This window comes from Passer montanus, unplaced genomic scaffold (assembly GCF_014805655.1).
Source record: "Passer montanus isolate IOZ18808 unplaced genomic scaffold, ASM1480565v1 scaffold9, whole genome shotgun sequence".
Lineage (NCBI taxonomy): Eukaryota > Metazoa > Chordata > Aves > Passeriformes > Passeridae > Passer > Passer montanus.
The window spans coordinates 2,128,350-2,153,424 of NW_024374367.1; the positions used below are offsets into that span (position 1 = coordinate 2,128,350).

Sequence of the window (25,075 nt, forward strand, 5' to 3'; positions counted from 1 at the left end):
CTGTGGCACAGCCGCGTCCCTGTGGCGGTCCCTGCCCCGGGCTCAGCACAGGGATGTCCCGGAGCAGCAGCCACCCCTCACGCGGGCCGGGGCGGGGACACCGCTGTCCGGGGGCCACCCCTCATGCGTCTCGGGCGGGGACAGCGCTGTCCTGGGGCCGCGGCGGGGCCCGCCCTGCTGCCTCAGCCGCGCTGCCCGCTCTCAACATGGCCGCCGCGCCCGCTTCCAAAATGGCCGCCGCGGCGCCGCTGCCGCGCCGGAGAGCTGCGCGCCGGGCGCTCCATGGCCGCGGCCGCCCCGGGCATCTCTATGGCAGCGGGCGCTGCCCGGGCCCGGCGGAGGGAGGATGCCCCTGGCTGCCTACTGCTTCCTGCGGGCCGTGGGCAAGGGCAGCTACGGGGAGGTGAGCCTGGCGCGGCACCGCCAGGACCGCAAGCAGGTAGCGAGGGGCTGGGCCGCGGGGCACGGGCGCGCTCGGCCTGAGGGCAATGGCCGGAGCCGGGCTGGGCGGGGGGTGCCGCGGCGTCTGGTTCCGCTGTGACCCGCACCTGGCTGTGGCTCGGCTTTGACTGGTGGTCCTGAGCCACCCTGGGCACGACCAGGGACGTGGCATCGTGTTGGGGTACAGGTGTGACTAGGGTCTGGTGTCAAGGGGGCTGGGACTGTCACCTGGTGTCAGGGTGTTTTTGTGACCATTATCTGGTGTCAGGGTGGGGCTGTCACTATCACCAGGTGTTGGGGTGTGGCTGCAGCCACCCGAGCTGCTGTTTCTGTTATGCTCCCTTGTCTGTAAGAACTTTTATTAAAGGTGGGGAGAAGACTCTTCCCGGGAAGGTTTTGGTTGTGTCACAGTAAGAGCACAAGCATTTGTGTTGGAAAACTGGAATAACCTGTCTAGTCTGGCCAAAGCAGAGGTGTTTGATAGGGAATGTGAGAGGGCAAAGAAATGGGGATGGAGAACATGCAGAGGGCAGTGCCACAGGAGCTGCTGTGAGAGCCGTGTGGCCGGGGTTTCACTGGAGATGACGGGAGGAGGTTTGTTCCCAGCAGGGAGCAGAGGTTGTGTCCTTCCCGGATGAGGGCACCTGTTCCCTGCCTGGAATCCCGAGGTGAATCCCTATGACCCATGCATGGGCAGCAGTGATGGCAGGACTTGTTCCCTGCAGGCCATCACCACGTGCACAGTCCAATGCCCTCAAAGAGTTCCTAACCTCACCTCATCCTAAAAGTAAACTGCACTGAGGTCGCTTTCCTTGGATTTCATTGTGGTGCTGCTGGTCATTAACGCTAGCAAGAGCTTTGCTTCCTGTTTGTAGTTGCATGATCAATATTTGGATCAATATTACTGTGTTTTATCTTTTGCCAACTTTTACAAACTTTTGCAGCATGATGATCAGGATTATTTGCTGTGGCTTTGGCACAGTGCCACGTGTTCTGTGAAAGAAATTGTGTCTTACTTAAGCGTATTTGCTGTTAACTGAATGCTGGATTTTTGTGGAGAAGGTCAAGTAGCTTTAAATGTTTAAAACAAAATGAAATGGAATTCATACACAATTTGTTGTCAAATAAGGTGGAAGAGCATTGCAATAGATTTCAGTAGAAAATCTTGCAAGGAAAACACGCTCATTAAACTAAATATAATCATGCCAAATTTAAAGTAAGGCTAATATATGTGCTTTTTGCATTTTGTTGTGTATTTTCTAAAAGATGCTGATATAAGCTTAAACTATTTCCATGCCCAAAGGTAGAGTTGCAGTTGACTTGTCACATGGACTACGGTAGTTGCAGCATTTCTATTTCATTTTTAAGTTAGGTGATACTGTACACAATGAGCTTTGTGATATTCCTCCTGGAAGCTTTGCAGCATCATGGGTTCTATCCAGCAGGCTTCTGAAACACAAAGTCACGAGGTGCTGTAGATTTCTTGGGTAATTGGTTCCCTTGGTATGTAGGGGCATCTCCTCAGCACTAATTAAATGTGCTGGGGTAATGAATAGGTGCAGCCTGGAGAGCAGACATTGAACCATTTCTGAGGATGCTAAAATTCAGCAAGTAAAAATGTTTTAAAAGTTTTGATTTACAACTCTTTGATAAGAGCAGGTCCAAGCATAACCATGACATGACATTTCTGTGGAGAGCTGATGCCCTAAGTGATGTCCTACAAAATTTTCATCTGGACAGGGCCAGGTCAGACCTAAATATTGGTATTGTGGGTGATTAAAGTGTTCTATGGATTTTATCATCTCACCTTCAGCTTCATGAATGTTTTTGCTGAAACCTGAAATTCCTTAGTGTTACATTTAATGTAGCACATATTAAGGAAGTAGATAACAACTTTTGTATGTAGCTTTGAGAAATTCTTGACCTATCTTAATAAAGACTAAAAGAAATTTAGGAATGAGCATAAGACCTTTTGTCTCTTTCAGATGACTTTTATCGTTTGTTTTCACATGACTGCACACTTGATATATAAAAAGGTTTGCTATTGATATGGCCTTTTTGAGAGTAACTGGGGTGCACAAACAGGTACTTCAGGCTTAAAAGAGGAATGACAGACACACATTGAAAGTGAGAGTGGGGAGAAAAAGACAAATATGAACATTAGTCAGAAGAAAGCAAAACACCACAAAATTCTTGAGCAGAGTTGTATTCAGGTGGATGAATGGAAAACCTGTTCCATTTTTATGGTGTAAGGGTAGCAAAGAAGAAATTCTGTGGGGACATCCAAAGTGCAGCCTCCATGTAGATTAATCAGTGGATATTTAAAATACTGCATTTCCTTTATGTCTGAGGATTCCCTAGGTCTTCTGCAGAGTTACTTTCATCTCTTTCCATACACCCTGCCTTGTCTTTTACAGTATGTCATCAAAAAGTTAAACCTTAGAAGTGCTTCCAGCCGCGAGAGGAGAGCGGCAGAGCAGGAGGCACAGCTGCTGTCCCAGCTGAGACACCCCAACATTGTCACCTACAGAGAGTCCTGGCAGGGGGACGATGGCCACCTCTACATTGTGATGGGCTTCTGCGAGGGAGGAGACCTCTACCACAAGCTCAAGGAGCAGAAGGGAAAACTCTTGCCTGAGAATCAGGTGGTGGAGTGGTTTGTGCAGATAGCCATGGCACTGCAGGTACAATGAAGTGGAATTTTGTCACCTTCGGATATAAACTTAATTTAACTTTTTATGTATTTAAAAATTCCAGCTAAGCTGCTGCCTTTGGATTCCTGTTTGGCTCGGTTAGCATCTAATTACAGTGGTTATTAGTACATTAAAAATTGATCATTGCAGTGAAATCAAGTATTTTAAGTGAGAAATTGCTGACATATTTTATGTCCACACCTCTGTAGCACAGTAGGCAGTGGTTGCCTTTAGGGCATTTGCAACTCTTGTCTAAAATGTTCTCTAGTTTGAAAGTTTACATTAAATTTACAAAATGTAGTTCTTAGGGGAGAAAAAAAAATAATATTCTTTCAGAGGTGTTTTATGTTCAGTCTTTTTATTGCTGTTTTTAATGGTAAATTTAGACTATTAATGCATTATTTCTATTAAGCCTTATCCTACTCTTTTAAATTTGTAATTGGAGGTCATTGAATTAAAGGCAATTGTTACAGCAATAAAGACCAGATATAGATATTAGCATTAAAGAATAAGAAATTGGACAGAAAATTTTATCTTAAAGTTGGCTGTCATGGTCAAAAATACACTAATTATGGGTTCTGCTTGTTGTTTATTATGACTAATTTTCTTCCCTGTGACACAAAGCTCACATTATAATTTCCTCTGAAATGTTTTTGGACTAAAATTGTCACGAAATGAAAGCAGCAGAAGGTGACTTACAGGCTTAACTTTACATTTTTATTTCCTCTTTTCTGCTGATTTACAAGGACCATGCAGGGAGATTTGGTTCAAGCAGTGCCAACTTTTGGGCCCTGCCTGTATCAGTCACTTTTAATGTTATTTCACCAGTACTGTCTTAGCAGGTCACTCCTGACCTTGAGAGGGATTTCTGTATTTCTTCCACTTTTGTGTTTTCTTTCTTTGACTTGTGTAATGAAATTTTATTTTTCAGTGTAAAAGAACCAATTAATAGTTCATTAACCTTATTTATTTGATTTTTCTCCCCTAGTACTTACATGAAAAGCACATTCTGCACAGAGATCTTAAAACTCAGAATATTTTCCTGACGCGAACAAATATAATCAAAGTGGGAGACCTGGGAATAGCCAGGGTGTTGGAAAACCAGTATGACATGGCCAGCACTCTCATAGGCACCCCGTACTACATGAGCCCTGAGCTCTTTTCTAACAAACCCTACAACTACAAGGTACAGTATGACAATGTCATTTCTCTTTTCTTAGCAGCCTTGCATTATTTGTCTGAGATCATTTCAATCTTACCTGTGGATTTTGGTTTCTTATTGCTTCCAAGTCTTTTTAATCTTCCCAAAGACCAAACAAAAAAAAATAGGAGAGATTTGTAGGAATGTTTGTTTTCTGGAACTGTGTTTAGGAATTCATAGCACGTGCTAAGTTATCCCACAAAAAAAAAAATAGGAGAGAGATTTGTAGGAATGTTTGTTTCTGGAACTGTGTTTAGGAATTCATAGCACGTGCTAAGTTATCCCAGCCAAGGTGTTCAGCAGGCTGCCTGTACCTCTCACAGCTGGAGAGATAGAGAATAGGAACAGAAATATCAGCTTGTGTAAGAGAGATGCACTTTCTGGATTTATTATATACCAAACAGGAAGTTTTACACTTGAAAGTTGTATTAGAAATAACAGCAGCATTAAAAAATAAAAAAAAGGAAAAGGAAATTTTAATGAGAGGAATAAGCAGTGCTATTGTGAATTTAAAATAGAACAAAGCAAACATGTTGAGCTCTTGCTGTAAACACACCATAAATGTGACTGTAATGAGCAAGAACTGAGGGGAAACTTCTTCCAATGAAAAATCAAGATTTTTCATTTACAGTTAGGATATTGTACTAAAAAAGGAAACAAGCAACTTTTCCCCCAAAGATAGCTAATTTCTACTCTTCCTTGTGGAAAAAAAAAAGAGGTATTTTTAAGGAAATAGTTGATTAGATCAAAATTAAAAATAGAAGAATGTGGCTGAAGCCAAAAGTTTGCAATGGATTTTGGGCTTAATTAGCTTAGTGCCATTAAAAGCCTGTTTGAAAGCAGGTAGCTAAGTCCAAAGATAAAACCTGAACAACGTCTAATAAGAAGTTCACAAACATTTTCTCTTCCCCCTTTTTCAGTCTGATGTTTGGGCCTTGGGCTGCTGTGTTTATGAGATGGCTACACTGAAACACGCCTTCAATGCCAAGGACATGAACTCCTTGGCTTATCGGGTGAAAGCGGGGAACTAAGTCCCAAGATAAAACTTGTACAACTAATAAGAAGTTCCCAAACATTTTCTCTTCCCCTTTTTTCAGTCTGATGTTTGGGCCTTGGGCTGCTGTGTTTATGAGATGGCTACACTGAAACACGCCTTCAATGCCAAGGACATGAACTCCTTGGCTTATCGGATTATTGAAGGGAAGGTAAAAACTCCTGAAACTTTATATATGCCTGGATTTTCTACCTAGAAATTGAGATCATCTTTTCAAATCAAAACTATTGCATAGAGTTAGAAATACTTGCATGTAATGTACACCATCATACGCAAGACTTGTTTCATGGTGGTGGATGATGTGATACCAGACCAAGAGTTATTCCTTTGTAGATGTGGCTAGAGTTTCTTGTTACCTCTTCATTTAATGAATATACTGATTAATAAGCTTGGATTTTCTATCTAGAAATTGAGATTATATTTTCTAATAAAAAATACTGCATGGAGTTAAAAATGCTTGCATGTAATGTACACCATCATATGTAAGACTCTTGTTTCGTGGTGGTGGATGATGTGATACCAGACCAAGAGAGTTCTTCCTTTGTAGATATGGCTAGAGTTTCTTGTTACCTCTTCATTTAATGAATATACTGATTAATATTCAAGGTTCTGAGGTGACTTTCTTAATTTGCTATTTGTTTACATAAACATTGCATAAAAATTAAATTATTGTGTGATGCCATTTTCCTGTTATGTAAGGTTAGCTTATTTAAGTGTCTTTTTGCTTTGTCATATAATGAAATGAATATTAATTTATTTTATATACATTTTTAAGCTATTTATAGTATTTTTACTTTTCATATTAATAAAATTAAGAGCAATTCTTAGCCACACGCCTGGAATTTCAGTATTTTGTTTAACATTAGGCAATTGGGTAACTTTCAGTATTTGAACAATGAGTCTATTTTCTATACATGTTTTTTGTGTGGCTGACTATAATGATCACACAAATGTTCTAGGAGTAGCCCCTGTTGATGAATACATTAAATAATTTCGTAATATTCCAGGTTCTGAGGTGACTTTCTTAATTTGCTTTTTGTTTGCGTAAACATTGCACAAAAATTAAATTATTGTGTGACATTTTCCTGTTATGTAAGGTTAGCTTAAGTGTCTTCTTGCTTTGTCATATAATGAAGTGAATATGAATTTATTTTATATACATTTTTAAGCCTATTTACAGAACTTTTACTTTTCATATTAATAAAATTAGGAGCACTTCTTAGCCACACACCTGGAATTCCAGTATTTTGTTTAACATTAGGCAATTTAGGGTAACTTTCAGCGTTTGAACAATGAGTCTATTTTTTATACATGATTTTTATGTGGCAGACTATAATGATCACACAAATGTTCTAGAAGTAGCCCCTGTTGATGAATACATTAAATAATTTCAGACTTCCCTTTCCTTTCTCAGCTGCCACCCATGCCAAAGGATTACAGCCCACAGCTGGTACAAATAATACAAACTATGCTCAGTAAAAAACCTGAGGAGAGACCCAGTGTGAAAAGCATCCTGCGACAGCCATACATCAAACAGCAGATTTCTTTGTTTCTGGAAGCCACAAAGGCGTAAGACATTTTCATTTGAGGCATTCTGTGCAAAATATTCATGTTATTGCTGTCTTTTTTTTACAACTTTTCCTGGGTTTTGTAGGAGGATAAAGTAAGTTTTGTTATATGCAGCTACAAAACATGAACATCAGTTTCGTTGAATTCTTTGAGAAATATGAGGGATTTAGAGTAGAAAATATTTTTTTGCAAATGTAGAATAGAACTCTGTAGTCATACAGAATTGTAATTTCTGAGATCATTTCAATCTTACCTGTGGATTTTGGTTTCTTATTGCTTCCAAGTCTTTGGAAAAAGAAAGAAAAAAAAAAAAAGAAAACACACACCTTTCCATATGGTTCTTGAGGCCATTTATTATGTGGGTGTTGAAAAACCAAGTTCCTTTTGATATACACTGATATAATTATTTTTCTTTGTCAGGTTTAGTCAGTTATTTTACTGCTTCCAGGTAGAACTGACCTTGGTGCTCTGTAGAACAAGTGTATATTGCTGGCAGAGTCTGAACTGAGTTTTTAAGCTCCTTTTCTAGAATTGAAAATGAGGTTGTTGTGCACGGTCTATTGAAAAATCCCAGTATCTGATACTCTTTGTATGAAAGCTCTTTAGTGGAGCAGGGCTTTTTTAATTAGTATAATCAAAAGAAATATTTTAAAACCTTGTTGATAGTGAACGAATGAGCAACTTTTGTTTTCTTTACAGGAAAGCTGCTAGAAATAATAAGAAAACAGTGGATTCTAAACCTAAAGAATCTCGTTCTGTCGTCTCAGCAAAGAATGAATCTCATAGCAGGAATGTTACACACCAAAACCACTCCTCTGAGCAAGCCAGAAAATACAAAGTTGTAAGATATGGGGGTTTTTACCTTAAAAAAAAGCCAACAAAACCCAAATCCCTCTTGCTTTTTCTAGATAAAAACCTCAGTTTTATAACAAGTGCCTTGAGCATCCCAGAGAACATTAGATCTGAATCCCAGCAATGGGTAAAATTCATATTAGGGAAGTAAATGTTTTTAGATAAGAGTGGAAGTAATTAAACACCTGTGGATCAGTGAAGCTAATTGCAAGATCTGCAAGATGTTAACAGCAGCTGGTTTTATGTGAGTTACTCTTGGAGTATTTTGGGTCAAACAATTTTTCAAATATTTCATGACAAGTGATAATAGTTTTTTCCAATCAGAAACATGTATTTAAAAACTAATTATAGTCACAACCAAAATTCTTTATTGTTGAAATTATTTCCAGTGATTACAACAAACCTTTTGTAATGGTTAATATTGTGCATGTTTTTTGTTTTCTGTAATAAGTCTTCTGTTCTGGGTTTGAGCTTTCAGTGTTGAAATATTGAATATATATGGTGGAGCACATGCTAAAAACTCTTGGTGCTTGTTCCTCCCTTTGGGAAGAGCCAAGTGAGTACAACTTTTCTTTCATGGTCCTGGTGAAAAGTAGGTGTATTCCATGTGTATAAAGCAGTACACGAAATAGGTAATTTGCAAATCTGTATCTTTAAAATGTGGATTTTGACTTTTTTGAGGCTCTTCATCTGTTATTGATCATAATTTCCTTTCAGTTCATGTGCCCTGGTATGTTCTTGATTTTTCTTAGTGCTTGGAGAATTCTTTCATATGTGTGTAAAATGCAAAAGATACTGACTTTTTTTGTTTTCCATTTAATCCTAGGATGAAGAAGATTGTATCAGCAAATGTAAAGCCAGCAAATTTTATCCCTCAGAGAAACCAGCTGTTGAGTTGGAAAGAAAACCAAGCAAAAGTGATCTGAACTGCTTGGGAGACTCCATAGCTACAGTCAGTGGAGTGAACATTGATATCTCCCTGTCTGAAAGGATGAAGCATGGAAGTGACAAGTGTGGCAGTGAGAGTATTCCAGAGGATAATAAAGCAAAGCATTTACATGTTCCAGGCCATTCTAAAATAACATCTAATAACCCACCAATTAAGGAAGATGGACAACAGCAAAGAGCAAAACAGGCTTTTAAAGCTGAAAGTGTTGAATCAAAGCCATCCTCTGTTGATTCTGTAGAAGATGAGGATGACACTTTGAAACTCCTGCAGCCTGTATCAAAAGACCAAAAGCAAACTGACCTGGTAATGAATTTATGCTTATATGAAGTAGATTTAACCAGTGGTCAGCTCTTACAATTTAGAGAGCTGCTGCACATGTTTTTCTGTCAAAATAGGATGTTGCTGATGCAATTATTGAGATTCTTAAGTGGTTAGGAGCTTTGGGTTCAGATTTGCAAAGGCAGGTGAAGTAGTTTTGGGATTACATCTATCTAGATGATTTGAATTCTGTTTTTACAGGGAAAAAAATTTGCATTCCCAGCTGTGAACAGAGAGAGTAAGAATAGTTTTGTAACTTGTTCTATGTTGTAAATAGGCCTGAATAATCTTGATTTGGATCAGGGGGCTAATTGGTGGTGATTGTCTTTTCACTTCATTTTGGTTTACCATGAGGTTTTTAATGAGAAATCATTATTTGTTGTAGAGCTTGGATTCTACTGAAAAGCTGCTAGCACCCTTTGTTCCTGTCGTAATTCAAGTAAGTGACCTTCTGGAAGGTTTAGTAGCTAAAGATGCTGGTACAGCAGGTATTTTCTCTCTCAAATAAGAACTTATTGTGGTTGTACCTGTGCTAAGGTGGTTGCAGTCCAAATATAAAGGGGCCTGTCTTGATTTTTTTTAAGTGTGTTTGTGTAAATCTGGAAGTGACAGGCCTGCACTTTTTAAAACATGCTTTTACCTATTAGGATGATATCAGCCATGGAGCTTCAGGAGCTGCTCAGGGGAAAATGACCTTCCACAAGCAGCCTCACAGCTGTGTCAGTGAACCCTCTCTCCCACAGCAGCAGCAGAAGACAGAGCTTGCTGAAGGCTGCTCAGAGAAGGTGCAGATACTTGAAAAATACTTCTCCTCTCTCCTTTAAGACTCCTTTTCCTCTTTAAACGTGGGACCTATTTTCTAAAAAAGGGTGGGTGTTTTAATGCTGTTCTTGTTTCATGTGTGTCTGTATAACTTCAGTGGTAACAAGTGCAGACCACTGAAGGTGACTGTTAGAAGCAGCCTGAGTAAATCTTTGAAAATCCCCAGTACCTTTCAGGGATGAGGTGGGTGTGCCAGATGGGCTGTGCCTTTACTGGGTTGCAATGTTTCCTAGGAAATTCCATCAGGATTTCTCACTGCTTCTGACTACAAGTCAGTACTTATGTGGATAAGGCTACTTCTGGTGGGTAGTGGCTGCCCTGAGCTTCTGAGTGCAAACTGTAGGAAGCAAATCTTGGCATGCACACAGGATGGAGCTCCTGTCAGTTCCTCCACACTGAGCAGGGAGGTTTCTTTGGGGAGAGGCACAAGGCTACAGGAAAGGGTGACTGGTTGTTGATAACTTGGTTTTCTCTTTGGGTTTTGCTGTCTGGGGGTGGGGACAGTTGTTGCAAAGGCATTGGCTGAAAAATAGTCTGGAAGCAGGGGGATAAGATGTAGGGATGGAAAGAAGGGAAATGGGTGCAAGGAGAGATGGGGAGAGGGAAGGATCAAGCTGGGAGATGTGAAGAGGTTACAATAGTATTCAAAATCTCTGGCATCCAGCTTTACCATGCAAGAATGTCTTCTAGATTGCAGAGTACTTAAACTTTTAATTTTAGAAAAATATTAATTCTTGCTCACTTCTCTGTCAAGTTCAGAGCAGTTTCTCCTCGGCCTCTACCTGTTCCTTCTGATGTGACCCCAAAGACAGTCCAGAGGGGTGCAGAGCACCCTGAGCCTGCAGATAGTGCCAAACCCAGCCAAGCAGCCATTCCAAAGGTTAGTGATGAAAACTGTCTGCTGGTTTTTGTCTCATTGCTTCTGAGCAGTTTGTTCCATGTGTGTGTGCACAGTGTGTGAAATGTTTGGTAGCTTCCTGCCTCATGGAAGCCTTGCTCAGTGTGGGATGAGCCTTGCTGAGCCTTGGAGGTCAGAAGCCCCTTCTCTAGAGTTCAGATTGGTCTCATTGAAGACAGTTTTGTCTTAAATAATTAAGCATTAAATACCCTCTCCTTGAACCCTTGCAAAGGATTTTTTGCTTAATAGGTGATTAGAAAACAAAAGCTATAATGGTGATTGCAAAACTAAGATCAAATTAACTTCCTTTGAAGGAGCGGCCCTTGTCAGCCAGAGAACGAAGGAGGCTGAAACAGTCTCGGGAGATGCTTCCCTCTGGTAATTGTTATGTTTATATGTTAGCAGTTTATGTATAAGTAGGCTAATAACTTTTTTCTGAAGAAATTATAATTTCTTGTCTGTTCTTCATTGCCATCTTCAGAACAGTGCACTAAGGGGCTAGTTCTGTGTTAAATAAAAAGTTCTGTTAACATGTCTGTATTTTTGTGCTTTTTAGTTATGTTCAATTGTGTTCAGTGTTGACAACTTGTCTTTGAAATGCACATGAAATGTGGAATGTTCACTTTCAAACAGAAGCTTCAATGTCTTCTATTAGCAAAATACTTACCTCCCTGCCTGCCTTCTGCTAGGTGATAGATTTTTTTCTTGCATGAGCATGAAACTAATTCAGAATACACACAGCTTAGTTGTAAATATTGTCAAAATGTCATCCTCCAGTGGTTCCAGTGAGACAGTCATTAAATGGTGCAGCAGTTGAAGCAAAGTCACGTGTGGAAAATTGTGTTAAAGTTCCTCAGTTCTCATCAGATCCCAGTATTTCTCAGGTAAACTTTGTCAGAAGTGTTTCTTCCATGTAGGAATAATATATGCCATATTGCTGAATTACTTTCAACTATTAGAATTCTTATTTATTTCCTCTTCCCTTAGAGAAAGAGAGAAGCCCATTGCCTGTCTGATGATGAGCTAAGCTCTTCCACAAGCTCTACAGACAAGTCTGATGGTGATTCCAAGGAGAAGTAAGGATTTTCTTTAATACTGTGCAAGAATTTTCACTGCTATACTGGACCTTGACATGGAGTGGAAAAAAAAAGGCTTTCACACTTTATCTCTGCATAGTGAGTGATTGAAGAAGTATGTGATGCATAGAGGAAAACAGCCCCATTGAATTATTGTCTCTCTGTGACTACACTTTCCATGCTGAGCTTTCTGGGTTGTGGGATTGTATACTTCTAGTTTTGCGTTTTCCCAGGAAATCAATCTTCCAGCACCAAAGGACATCTACTGTCAGGATGCATTAAAAGCACAAGTTAAAAGGTGCCAATGTGCTTCCTTTCCACTATAAATGAGGCTGAATTTATCTCTAATTTTTGTCAGTGTAAGCAGCTTTCAAAAGATGCAATTTGATGCATTACCAGAGTCAGCAGTAGCCAGTAGGATTGTTGGGCTTTTGCTGGGCTCTGAGCCTTTGTTAAATGAAATAGTACTGATGTTGCTATTGATAAAACTGCACCACAGCTAGGAATTTAACATGGAATACTTCCCAGGACCTGAATAAGCTCATTGAAAGCCCTTGGAATGCAAGGTGGAAGTTGCATTATGATGGTGACTGAATTATTTCTTTCTTCTCTCCTAGGAAAAGCAATGTGAATGAAATTAATGACTTGGTGCAGCTGATGACGTGGACACTGAAAATGGACTCCAAGGAGAACTCTGAGTGCTGTGTAACCTCAACCCCAGCCCCAGAGTTTAAACTTCATAGAAAGTATCGAGATACCTTGATTCTGCATGGAAAATCACCTGATGAATCAGAGGAATTAAAACTGGGAGAGATTCCTTCAGGTCTGTTGCTCTAGGATTGTGATAATACTTCAGAGTTGTCCCATATTCTTCTGCAGAATACGAATGAAAATTGTACTGAAAGTAATTACTACTGCACTGCTTTTCAATTGTATTTTAATAGATATGTCATTGGTCCCTTACAAGATCAGGAGAATGGTTGAAATCCTGAGATCTGATGTGGTGCAAGGATTGGGAGTGAAACTTCTTGAGAAGGTGTACAGAATCATGGAAGAAGATGATGAAGCAAAAAGAGAGGTGACTATTTTCCATAATAAAATAATTTCTTCATAAACTTAAATAAATTAGCAGGCTCTTTATCCTATTGAGATAGGGTAAAGCTTGATTCCAGAAAGTCTTTACGTAGTCATGGGCAGGAAGGGACCTGAGTATATTGTAATTTTCCTCCTTAAGTTTGATTCTAGATGTAGACTATGTTCAAATGCAACTTCTTCAGAAACCATCAGAGCTTTAGAACTGTACCATGGGGAAGGTATGAGGGATGCAAATAATTTTATTCAGTTAATATGTTATGTTAGCATAATTTTATGCTATTTTTCCAGTGATAATTTCTTCTGTCTCTCAAATGTTTGCCTTCACATTACTTTTCTTATGCCCCTTATGTCCAAAATAAGAAATAATTTGACGTCAATCCCCAAACAGAGGTGAATAAGGAATACCTCCAGGTCCTGATTCAAAACTTGGTTACACTTACCCAGGCAGTATTTGATTTGTAACCTGTGAAGATCTTATATTTTAAATTTTTGGGAGGGATTTGAAAGTCTTTTGCTTTTAGACAACAACAGTGTTCATTTTTCTTCTGTTTCATCCACATTGCCAAGCTTCACATGCTTCTTTCAGCTGAGTGCTTTGGTATTTTTCTGTTAATATTTTGGTAGCATCTGCTTTTTTCCAATGCCAGTAAATGTGGGTTTGTTCTGTGTGTGCTGTGAACAGCTGCAGCTGCGGGAGCACATGGGAGACAAGTACGTGAGGTACAGCGCGAAGGCTCGGCACCTGAAATTCCTCGAAGAAAATGTGAAGCTCTGACCAGAATCCTTTCCTTGGAGAAAAGAACTATTTTCTAGCTCCTTTGATAGACTGGACCAGCTTACAAAGCATGTTCATCCACTGATCTCCTTTGATGGAATAAGATGGTGAACTTGCAGAAAATGTTAGAGTTCGTAGTAACATTTTTCATGTTAAAATGTGAACCAGGCTATCACTTTCTCAGAAGAGAAACTGTTTTGTTTTTATTCTCTTAAAAAGTTGCTTTCCATAGATGCAAATAGGGGTCGATACCAAGTTTTGTATACTAAGGAGTGTCAAAAAAGATTATGTTCTGGTTTGAATTTGTCATAGCAAAATGTTTTTGGTATGATCTCATACTAAATACAGTAATGAAATCTCTGCCAAGGCTCTGATGTGATAAACTCTAATCTATTACATCAGATAGTTGTGAAAATTTAGCATGAAGAGACAATTACTAATTTTTGTGGAACTCAAGGTCCTCAGGTTGTGTAAATTGCCAAGTCCAAGTGCTGAAGGGGGTGGCCATACTGCTTGTAAGGAGAGACTTTGCTGTTGTGTTTTGTTGCTGAGGCAGTCACCAAGGTGGGGGAAAGCATTTGGTATCTGGATAAAGTAAGTCTGAAAATGTTTGAAAGGAATGCAGCCATGGTTACCATGGTTCCAGCTGGAGAAATCCCTTTGCCTTACAAATACTAATTCCTTTTAGGAATGGAAGTGCCCAAGAGCAGAATCTCTTAGGAAAGATAAAACACTTATTTCTCTTTGTTTGCATCCAGAGCATCTCTCTACAGCCCCCAGGCATTGTTGTGTACCACACCTACAGGAAAAGCACATGTTTTTTAAACAATAAAGAAGTCAAATGGAATTGAATTTGTAAAATAAAATTATAAACCTGTCTCTTTTCCTGCCTGTAGCTGAAATACTGTAACCTCTAGCAGCTGTGAGGGAGCTTACTGACATGATAGTAGTAAAATAAAAAGCCATGCCTATGGCTCCTGCTGCCTCTCACACACTACGTGCTCAAGTTACAATGTTTCAAGAACTATTCTTACTTGTTCTTCCCAAGGAAATTTATTTTAAACAAAAACTGGCCCTCTTATCCTCCTATCGTAGAACAGTTTTTTTCAGAACTGTGGGGTATGGACCATTTCACAGTATTTGTTACAACCTGGAACTACTGACAACTTGTTTTACACACAGTTAGAAACATTCCAGTAAAAGTTCAGCTGTTTTATTAATCTTTTAGGCTATGGTAACAGCTTAACTAGAATTCATTTGATTCACTGTGTTCCTTTTCAGTGAAAAGCAATGTGACTGGATGTGACCTCCAGTAGTAGCCTTCTGAAGTTAATCCCCCCCCTCCCTGTGTTCCCAGTGCCTCCCCTGAAACTCCAGACCCAATTTCCAGCCTTCCTGCTCCCTGCAGAGCTTGGGTGTACTCACAGTAATACACAAAGTACTAGGAAAAAAAACTGAACACTAAGTCAGGAAGTATTTCTCAGTGGAAATTAATTTAACAAAATTTAACAAAGTAACAGCCTGAAAACCATACTATTTAGCTTTTGGAATGTCTCTTTGGCTTCCTGTCTGCTGCCTTCTTCTCTTCCGTGCCCGACTCCTGGACAGGCAGCCACTTGAGGGGATTGCGGCGGTACATGGGCCACGGCGGGAGCGTCAGCTGTGGGCAGAGGAGGGCAGTCAGGACAGGGACACCGAGCTGCTGGGGGCTGCTCTGCACAGCTCCTCAGGAAAAGCTGCATCCCTCACCAGTTATCTATTAGTCCTTAAAGAACTCTTACGATTTCAATTTCATTTATAGTTTACATTGCAAAGTCATGCTTAAGTATGTGACTAAAGCACCCCAGGTTGTTGAAAGGATGGGGACAGCACCCACCCTGAAGAAAAAAGGACTCCTGAGGTGGCACCACCATTCCCAGCACCTCCCACACTGCACTGAGACCCTTGTCTGCCATCACGGGTAAGTAATGCAGGGATGTTTAAGTGAGGAGCAGATGGGTGATGGTGATGCCAGAGAATTACAGGGGCTTTTCAAAACAGTGGAATGTGCGCGTGTCTTGAGTACTGATTGGTCAAATTGTGTTGTGTCTGAACTCTTGAGAGGTGTAAGAACCTTGTGTAAAACAGGATTGGGAGTGCCCCAGTAGGAATGGGACACCTCTCATGCATGGATAAGGAATTACTCCTGAAATTCCATATTCTGCTTCCTTGTCTCCTCAGGCAGCAGGGGACAGCTGCAAAATTGTCATGACAAGCTGCTACTGCACAGAAAGCCTCCTGTCCTTTCTGCTACTAATGCTGTCAGCTCGACTTACTCTAACTTTTAATTCAATTGAAAAATGAACTCAAAAGTGGTATTAAATTGCAAAAATTCTGCTAGCATTTAAAGAAAAGCACTTAATGGGCTGAAAAGGACTTTATGCAGATCAAAGGAAGTACAAATATGTATTTATAAATCTAAATTGTGTAGCAAACATTAGTCTGTGCTGACAGCCCCTCAATTTAGCAATTATTCCAGATTAAACAGTGCATCTATATTTTAGTTTGGGGAAACAACATTCTTACCAAACATGATAAAGCAAATCCAGCCATAACTATGTAGACAGTCCATCCAAACTGTTCAGTGATGTATCCATAGATGAAACCAATTACCTGGAAAAACAAACATTTAAAAAATTCAAACTTTAAATGCAGAAAAATATTTCCCATTACATGACTAAGATGCAGGGGGTGGATTTAGGTAGGAAAATATAGGTTTTCAAAAGCATGTACATCTCTCAAACCTTTTCAAAAGTGCAGGCCAACAATGAAAGTAAAAGAGAAGTTTTAATCCATGACAGCCCCTCTGACTTTGTTTAAAGCTTTTAGTGACCCCAAATAATAAGAAAAATATTTATAAGATCAGAAAATAAAATAGTCCTTTTTGTTCACACCTATAGGTCTACTATACTTACTGCAGAGACAAGAATGATTCCTTGAAAAATCTGTTCTGCTAATTTTTGGCCCTTGTAGTCCTGTGGAAAGAGACACTTTTTAGTCAGTTATTCAAAACAGACCTGCCCACTTAACTCTTTCAGGTTGGATCCTACAGTCTACCTGACCATGGGTTCTCAGCGTTTTTGTTCAACTTTCAAACCAGATTGGAATTATTTTTCTTACAGTGGCTGAAAACACCTCCTCTGCAGGCTTGACCACATCACCTAGAAACAGAAGCAAGCACTGTCTGATCAGGCAAGTTCAAAATATCACTGTAATCACCTTAACATCACTAAGTAAAGCTGTATCACCACAGAAGAGGCTGGGCCTGAGAGGGCACGGGCTGTGTGGCACCCGTGTTCTGGAGAAGGCTGACAGACAAATGTCTCCAGGGGGGTGCCAACAGGATGGTGCCAGCCTCTCTTCAGTGGTGCCCAGCGCCAGGATGAGGAGCAATGGCCATAAACTAAAACACACCAAGTTCTACCTCAACAGAAGAAAGGATTTTCTGTTGAGCATGGCAGAGCACTAGGACGGGCTGCCTAGAGAGGTGGAGTCCCTCTCTGGAGACACTCCAAATCCACCTGGATTCATTCCTGCTCCAGGTGACCCTGCCTTGGGTGATCTCCAGTGGTTCCTTCCCACTTCCAAACCCAACTAATCTATATTTGCATAACGTTAGAAAACACAGGTCTGGGAGCACACGGTGCCTTCTGTCCTTCTACAGCAGAGGCAGGAAAGCACAGAGGGGCTTCCCTCACACACTTTCCTTTTACAGCACGAGACTCCAGCTCGCAGGTCGAAACCCGGAATTACACGGATTCATCCTGCATCCCCCTGGCCGTGCCTCGTACACGGCAGGGGACAGTAAAACCCGCCCGGCCGTGTCACCATGCGTGCAGGGGACAGTAAAACCCGCCCGGCCGTGTCACCATGCGTGCAAGGGACAGTAAAACCCGCCCGGCCGTGCCCCGGCGCCGAGGCCCGGGCGAGCCCTACCATCTGCGTGGGGATGGAGCGGAACACGCTCAGCATGGCGGCGGCGCTTCTCCGGCTTCTTCCCGCTGCCGTTCCTGGCCGTCTCCGCGCTCCCGGGCGGGGCTCTGCTGTTGGCGGGGCGCGGCGCGGCCTCTCCGCTGCCCCCGGCGCTGGTCGCGGCCGAGCGGAAGGCGGCTGCTGAGCTGGCCGGAAGAGCGCCCCGTCCGCCCCGCCCAGAGCTCCGCCGGCCGGGGGTGCCGCCTCCAGCCTCGGCCATCGCCTCCGCGCCGCCGCCCCGGGGCTGCTCCGCTCCCGCTCCCCCGCGCTCGCCGGGACGCATCGCCTCCGCAACGGCGGCTTCGCTCCGCAGGACCCCGGCGGAGGCGCCCTCCCCGGCAGGTGCGAGGCGCCGCGGAGCCGCCTGTCGGACACCCGCACTGATTCGGTGCCTCGCGGGCTGCCCTCCCGCCGCAGCCTCGGGCTCGGGGGCCGGGGCGGGGCGGGAGAGCCGGGCACGGCCCCGCCGGCCCCGGAGCGGGGCTGTGCCCGCAGGGCAGCCCGCGGAGCGCGGTGTGGGTTTCGTTGTGGTCCGGGGCCATCCCTGCGCAGGGCACGTTGTGTCGCTGTCCCCAGCCCGGCTGCCGCGTGTCGCTCCCGGAGCCGCAGGGCGCTTCTGGCACAGCGGGACGTGGCGCTGAGCTCCCCGGCAGAGCTCCGCGTCCGCCCCGTGCGGTGCGGCTCCGAGCGCTCGGGGCCGGGGTTTGTTGGGCTCCGCTGATGTGTCTGCCCCGGGGAGGGAGGTGGTTCTGATACGTGTAACAGTCACAGCGCAGTCCGAGGTGTTTTAATGCAGGGATTTCCGTCTCTCTCCGTTTCTGCAGTTTTGCGGGTTGTTAAGGAGCTCTCTGTGTGTCACTTGACAGCTCCTTCACACGCCAGGATACACAGCTCTTGTTCTGATTTCGCCTCGACCCTTAAATAATGAACAAGCATTTTTTAATTTCTTACCGAAATAGCATTGCTGTTTTGTTTCCACCCCCTTCTATAACATGATGGTACTGACTTCTTTCCCACTGGTTTTTTTCCAGTTCAGATAATTAAATAAACAGTTACCACAGTAAAGAAGACATACATAATTTTCCAGATCTTTCAGATTACTTTTGGCTGGAAGAAGGAGTTTGGCCTTTATCTGTCAGTGAAGTGGCAAGATCTGCATGTCTCCTTTTTATCTCTGAGAGCTTCTTTAGATGTGTCATTGTAGTGGGGGGTCCCTAACATGAGGACATGGACCTGTCAGAGTCCCTTCCAGAGCCTAAAGGGGCTGCAGTGGGACTTTGGACAAGGGCATGGATGACAGGACAAGGGGAATGGGTTCCAACTGACAGAGGAAAGGTTTAAATGAGATATTGAGGAGAAATTTTTCCCTGTGAGGGTGGTGTGGCCCTGGCACAGGTTGCCCAGAGAAGCTGGGATGATGTCTGTGCCCATGGCAGGGGTTGGAACCAGGTGATCTGGAAGGTTCCCATCCTGTGATTCTGTGGTTGTAGTTAGGAACTTCCTGAGACCATACTCACTTTTTAAAATGTGACAGAGTTTTATGTATGTCATAAAACTGACAGAGGGAAACACTCACTGCCTTTGACCCTGAAACTTGTGACATTCCTGGTGATGGTGTGCTGTGCCTCATGGAAGAATGCACTGGCAGTGACTGCTGTATTTTTTTTCTTTCAGGTTTGCAGGAGCCTTATGCTAATAAAATAAGAATAGAAAAATGACGTTAAGGAAAGGTATGTGTATATGTGCTTGTATTTTTTTTTATATATTTTCTATCCAGGTTTCTCAGTTGTTCTCTGGTTATATTGATAAAGATTTTTCTTCTTAATTTTCAGTGAACATTTCCATCCTTATAGTGGCTGTTATCATATTTTTGCTAGTTATTCATCATAACTTCCTAAGCCTCAGTGACTTCTTGAGACGGGAATTGTCAGGTATGTTGTTTTAATTTTTAAAATATATATATATTTAAGATTTGGTGGGAAAACACCTGCTCTGGTCAGACAGAACCTACCATGTGGTTTGAGTGAATGGGAGGGGGAAGTTAATGAGGTTATAGACATGGCAGAGGGGACTAAAGGCAAGTGCAAACTACTGTAGCTCAGCCTTCTAATACCTTGTGCTGTGTGTGAATATGTGTGGTTAAATGTGTGCAGTTTTCTGTAAATGTGGTGTTATTCTATTCATTAGCATCTCAGATTCTCAGAAGCTGATGCCCTGAGTGTCTGATACTGGCTCACTGTAATCCACACCTCAGCTCAGACGTCTGAGTGTATAGCAGAAATAATTGAAGTGTTGGAGATTTTAGTGTGGTAATAATAATTTATAATAATAAAAACAAGTATGTCATTTTTACTCCACAGATCCAAGTCCCTTAGGACTTCAGCCTATAGATTTCATTCCTGCAGCTCCCCAGAGGCTGGCAGATGAGAGGAATGACAAGGAGATTCCTGTGGTCATTGCAGCCTCTGATGAGAGGCTCGGAGGTGCAATTGCAGCCATGAACAGCATTTACCAGAACACCAGAGCCAACGTGGTTTTCTACATTGTTACTTTGAATGATACTGTGGATCACTTGAGGTAATGATCTGTTCATTGGATTCCCACAACACGGTGAGCTCTGTATTTCTGAGAGGAGAGCAAGGTGCCTTTCCCTGGAGCTGCACTCCCCTAAATCCCAGTCCCAGCAGCTTTTTTGACAGGGCTGCTGTGGGAGTCCCATTCCTTTTGGTCAAGTTTCAGGGATGGAAAAGAAACATCTTTTCCAATGGGCCTATATCCAACCAGTGAGGTTGGAGTTTGTTGGTTGGAAGGGTTGTAAAAGTACTTCTACATTTCATCTAAGCAATTCAAATGCTGGCAGTCATGTTTCTCCATTTTTGTAGATTGTTCTTTGATCCTGTTATCCCCTTCTGTCCACCCTGATGGTTTTGGGAAGGGCCTGTGCTAACAGGAGTGTATATTTCTGATAAAGCAAGAAGTGACCTTGTGCTTTCACCTGTCCCAGGTGTGCAGTTGCTGACCCTGGACTTGCCCCTGTGGCCACACAGGTCAGCATCAGTTACAGACCAGACATGTTTGTTGGGCAGGGAGTGAGTGGCCACATCCAGATCTGTGTCACTCTTAGCTGGATCTCCTGCTTTTCCCTTGAGTTTGTCTCATCTGACAAGATCTGTGCCTTTCTCCTGCTTGCAGGACGTGGCTGAGGAGCCCTCCTCTGAGAAACATGAGATACCGAATTCTGGATTTTGACCCTCGTGTCTTAGAAGGCAAAGTACAAGTGGATCCCCAAAAGGCTGACAACTTCAAACCAGTGAGGATGATGCTGAATACTTTTTGCAATTAGTAGTTAATAACAATATTATTTTGATGTTGGCTTTTGAACCCAGCTGGAAATCAAAACCAGATCTTTTAGCATAGAAGCAATATTTCATAATAAAATCTCTAGATTTCAGTACAATTACATATCTAGATAGTGAGAGATGGATTTGAATATCTACATATGCATACCTAGGATCATTTTTTGCTGTTAGCCACAGTGAAACACCACAGCTGGCATGTCAAGTATGCCAACACCTCAGAGATGCTGCAGATCTGTGTGGAGAAATAAGAAATTCTTATATAGACCAGTTTCAAAGTTAGTTTATCAATGCATACATTCATGGTAAACCAGGAATTGATGGAACCTATTTATTTGAAATTACTTGTAGGATATTGCTGCCTATTTTACTTCTTCCATAGCTGTTGTCTTGGACATTAATGCCATAGATAAGTGCCAGAAAAATCTGTCAATTTCACATTTATTTGGACAATTTTTTCATTTAATTCTCCACTTCTCTTGCTTTGCTGTTCTCACAGTTAACTTTTGCAAGATTCTACTTGCCCAACTTTGTGCCTCATGCAGAGAAGGTCATCTATGTGGATGATGATGTAATAGTGCAAGGTATGGGACGTTTGTTAGCTGCTGGCCTTATGCTGAGGTCAGTATCTTATCTCTCACAGAACCCAAACATTTCTGTACAAACTTTCTAAATATGAGCAAATGGGGTAAACTGAGTAGCTTTATCTGCTGTAACAATGGACTGAACAAAGCCTGACTTGGCACTTAGTCAGGATTGTTTTTGATTTTCCTGTGCTTGCTTCCATTTTCCAGGTGATATTGTTGAACTTTACAACACTCCATTGAAACCTGGACATGCAGCTGCATTTTCAGATGACTGTGACTCAACCAGTAGTAAAGTTGTTGTCCGTGGAGCAGGCAATCAGGTTGGTTTTAGTCTTGTCCAGTGATAACAATGCTGCAGATCTCAGGCATTTGGGAATGCTCCAAATGCTGAAGCCTAAACATGTGACTTTCCCTGCACAAACCAGATTTACCAATGGGACCTGCAGTTTCTGTTCAGGCACAGTAAATTACCTGGAATTTTTGCTGTGCTTTACAATGAGAGCAATTTTTGTTGTGGAAATGTGGGAGGTCTGAGAACATCGAGGGGACAATCTTTCGTTTCTGAATGTATAAAAAGTACTTTATCTAAGACTGGTACCATATTAATAATGTGGTATTATTAAGACCATGCAGCATTCCTTAAAATATGTAGTCTATATAATCATATTTTTAAAATGTTACACTTCTTAAGGTTGCTTTCTCTCATTTTAAAGGAAGGGATATTTACTATAACAACTTCAACTTACACCTGTCTGTTGTGAGTTGTGCAGAATTTTTCTTTAGGAATTTCCCCATATATTTTAAGCTAATTTCTACTCTTTTTCCCCCCAACACCCCAGTATAATTACATTGGGTTTTTAGATTACAAAAAAGAAACCATCCGAAAGCTTGCCATGAAAGCCAACACCTGCTCTTTCAATCCCGGAGTTTTCGTTGCCAATTTGACTGAATGGAAATTACAGAACATCACCAAACAACTGGAGAAGTGGATGGCACTAAATGTGGTGTAAGTACCCCAGGCTAGGGGTGCCAGCAGCTCAGGGCTTGGGTTCTGCTGCTGGCATGTCCCTCTTGAACAGAGGGCTGTGTGTGTATCTGCTGCAAGTGAAAAATCAACTGATCAGCATCCTTTCGGGTGCCAGCAGCTCAGGCTTGGGTTCTGCTGCTTGATGTCCCTCTTGAACGGAGGGCTGTGTGTGTATCTGCTGCAAGTGAAAAATCAACTGATCAGCATCCTTTCAACTTCCAGAGAGGAACTCTACAGTAAGACTCTGGCTGGCAGCATCACAACACCTCCACTGCTGATTGTGTTTTACAAGCAGCATTCCAGCATTGATCCCATGTGGAACGTCCGACATCTTGGTATGTATGAAGCGTTTGTGGTGCTGCTCCCCCAGGGTCTTTCCAGGTCTGTAGCTGGACATCTTGTTGATGATGTAGCAAAGTGAGCTTTTATTCCCCTATTCTGTCCTTTGTTCTTTAGGAAAAACAGCTTTGCAATTCCACCTTGTGGCTTGTGGGCCTGAGTCTTTCTCAAGCTGCTGGGGGTTAGTTCTTGAACTGACTTACTCAAAATCCTTCTCATTTTCCACAAATATATTGTATCTGATGTGATCCAAGGTGTTTCTTCCAAAACAGTTGAGAAGGGCAGACATTCATGTCTGTTCTACTGGTGAAACCCCAGTGCTGGGAGAGCTTTTTCAGGTTATGTTTCTGATGAACAATACATAGGCTGCTGAATTCATCTGGGTGTTAACCGGGTTTTAAAGAACTTGGTAGTTAAGGCAGTGTATGAAAAGAGACACAGAGAGATCAAAGTGACATTTATTTGCACCTGATTGTTTTTCAATTTGCCCTTATTTCTGCTTCCCCTATTACCTCCTTTCTACATAAATGATAAGATTTCCTTTGTTAAATCCTTTGTTTTGAAGTTAACATTTTGCACATTTGTGTTTCAGCTGCCTTTATTTCAAACACTAATGCTTCTTTTTCAATTAAAGGGTCTAGTGCTGGGAAAAGATACTCTCCTCAGTTTGTGGAAGCTGCCAAGCTGCTCCATTGGAATGGACATTTCAAACCCTGGGGAAGAACAGCTTCCTATGCTGAAGTCTGGGAGAAGTGGTATGTCCCTGACCCTGCAGGCAAGTTCAGCCTGATCCGCAGACACTCGGAGGCCTATGAGGCAAAGTAGAGTCCATCTGAATAAATGATGACGTTTTCTCAGGAAACTTCTGGAGCCAAGCAGAATATTTTTCTTTAAGCCAACCTGTATTACAGAGCCGACCCTGCCTTCTGGAGCACAAGGTGATGCACTTACTCAGGTGCAGTTCTGAAATGCCCAGGTCCAAAGGAGGCTCATGTCACCTGTGTGTGTCAAGATGCTACTCCAGCAGCACTACAGAAAACAAGGGAAGATCTCCACCAACGAGCACTTTTGTTTATGTCACTTCAGTTGTGTTCTCTTGCTCTTTACTACACGTCTTCTAGCAGGGGATCCTTTTGTCACTTACAGAAACAAAGTTTCTAAGAACAAGATACAAATTCAGCTGGTGCTTGCACCAGCAAATCTTGCACAGCAATGTACTGTAATTAAGAGCTGCCTGGGTTTTGTTTTGTTGTTTTTGTTTTGTTATCCTGTGACATAATTCCCTCAACAACCCTTTCTTGCATGAAATCTCCTCCCAGCCATTTTTGTTTAAGTCTTTCTTACAGAATTCTGAAAAATGGAATCCTTTTTGAAAGATTAATCCTTCGAGTATTATTTCACTATGCAAAATGGTTTTAACTGCCAGTGAACGCTAATCCAGTTTTTTTGTAAAGTGGTGGATGAAACTTTGTTCAAAAATAAAGCTAATTGTAACATGCTGACTCCAGCCTCAGGTAAATGGCAACCTTATTCCAGTCTTGATATAGGAAGTGTTTCCTTTGTACACAGTAGCAAGTGATTAAAACCAAAGTGAATTGATCTGGTCTTTGTGAAAGCAATCTAATTCTAAAATAGTACAAGCTACTTCTTTTGGGGACCAGGCTGTATTAATTACAGATTAATTTTGTTATTGTTGAGTTCCTCATAGTTCTCTCGAGTGAGCTGCAGTCTGCTAGTTTTTCCTGCTGTGCCTTTCCCCATCTGGGAACTCATCAAATGAGATGCCTGTGCCCTCTGCAGCCAGCTGCCCATCACCTGTGCTACAGGTAAGTTGGTTTGGTTTTTTATAGTTGTATTGTTGTGTGGCAGTTATTATTGGGTGATATATCCCAGCAGCCACTGTGCCAACTACTCCATTTAACAGAGGTTTGCACTCAGGCTTGTGAAGAGCCCTTGGTGGAGGATGTTCAGACAAAAGCTTTGTGTTCATGCACTGACAGCTGAGTCTGCCT

The 25,075-nt window shown here is 42.1% G+C and overlaps 3 protein-coding genes across 4 annotated transcripts; 2 read left to right on the plus strand and 1 right to left on the minus strand.

Moving 5' to 3' along the window:
- The first annotated feature begins 169 nt into the window (after window positions 1-169).
- NEK4 (NIMA related kinase 4) lies at window positions 170-14,626 on the plus strand. The gene is made up of 16 exons (XM_039734095.1): window positions 170-439; window positions 2,859-3,125; window positions 4,123-4,320; window positions 5,433-5,540; window positions 6,804-6,958; window positions 7,658-7,799; window positions 8,637-9,062; window positions 9,463-9,516; window positions 9,725-9,862; window positions 10,654-10,779; window positions 11,112-11,175; window positions 11,575-11,681; window positions 11,785-11,873; window positions 12,491-12,696; window positions 12,818-12,951; window positions 13,651-14,626. Exons 1-16 carry the CDS (start codon window positions 347-349, stop codon window positions 13,741-13,743), a joined length of 2,400 nt encoding a protein of 799 aa, XP_039590029.1. The 5' UTR covers window positions 170-346; the 3' UTR covers window positions 13,744-14,626.
- Window positions 14,627-14,934: 308 nt separating this feature from the next.
- Window positions 14,935-18,173, minus strand: SPCS1 (signal peptidase complex subunit 1). Of its 2 annotated transcripts, XM_039734091.1 has the most exons (5): window positions 17,719-18,173; window positions 16,903-16,943; window positions 16,698-16,757; window positions 16,309-16,395; window positions 14,935-15,403 (listed from the first exon to the last, which is right to left on the minus strand). In XM_039734091.1, exons 1-5 carry the CDS (start codon window positions 18,035-18,037, stop codon window positions 15,281-15,283), a joined length of 630 nt encoding a protein of 209 aa, XP_039590025.1. In that variant the 5' UTR covers window positions 18,038-18,173; the 3' UTR covers window positions 14,935-15,280. The 2 variants fall into 2 exon arrangements, with proteins under 2 accessions (XP_039590025.1, XP_039590026.1); XM_039734092.1 differs by lacking the exon at window positions 16,903-16,943 and having other exon boundaries at window positions 17,719-18,155.
- GLT8D1 (glycosyltransferase 8 domain containing 1) lies at window positions 17,960-24,565 on the plus strand. The gene is made up of 10 exons (XM_039734090.1): window positions 17,960-18,096; window positions 19,429-19,484; window positions 19,587-19,685; window positions 20,115-20,331; window positions 20,947-21,064; window positions 21,610-21,694; window positions 21,905-22,017; window positions 22,537-22,703; window positions 22,947-23,059; window positions 23,698-24,565. Exons 2-10 carry the CDS (start codon window positions 19,469-19,471, stop codon window positions 23,886-23,888), a joined length of 1,119 nt encoding a protein of 372 aa, XP_039590024.1. The 5' UTR covers window positions 17,960-18,096; window positions 19,429-19,468; the 3' UTR covers window positions 23,889-24,565.
- Window positions 24,566-25,075: the final 510 nt, after the last annotated feature.

Coding starts and splice junctions, on each gene's coding strand:
- NEK4 (XM_039734095.1), top strand. CDS start 347: ATGCCCCTGGCTGCCTACTGCTTCCTGCGGGCCGTGGGCAAGGGCAGC. Junction 440..2,858: donor ACCGCCAGGACCGCAAGCAG/GTAGCGAGGGGC, acceptor TGTCTTTTACAG/TATGTCATCAAAAAGTTAAA. Junction 11,682..11,784: donor CAGATCCCAGTATTTCTCAG/GTAAACTTTGTC, acceptor CTCTTCCCTTAG/AGAAAGAGAGAAGCCCATTG.
- GLT8D1 (XM_039734090.1), top strand. Junction 21,695..21,904: donor TGATGATGTAATAGTGCAAG/GTATGGGACGTT, acceptor TCCATTTTCCAG/GTGATATTGTTGAACTTTAC. Junction 22,704..22,946: donor TGGATGGCACTAAATGTGGT/GTAAGTACCCCA, acceptor TTCAACTTCCAG/AGAGGAACTCTACAGTAAGA.
- SPCS1 (XM_039734091.1), bottom strand. CDS start 18,037: ATGCGTCCCGGCGAGCGCGGGGGAGCGGGAGCGGAGCAGCCCCGGGGC. Junction 16,944..17,718: donor GCTCCATCCCCACGCAGATG/GTAGGGCTCGCC, acceptor TTCTGTTTCTAG/GTGATGTGGTCAAGCCTGCA. Junction 16,396..16,697: donor GAATCATTCTTGTCTCTGCA/GTAAGTATAGTA, acceptor TTGTTTTTCCAG/GTAATTGGTTTCATCTATGG.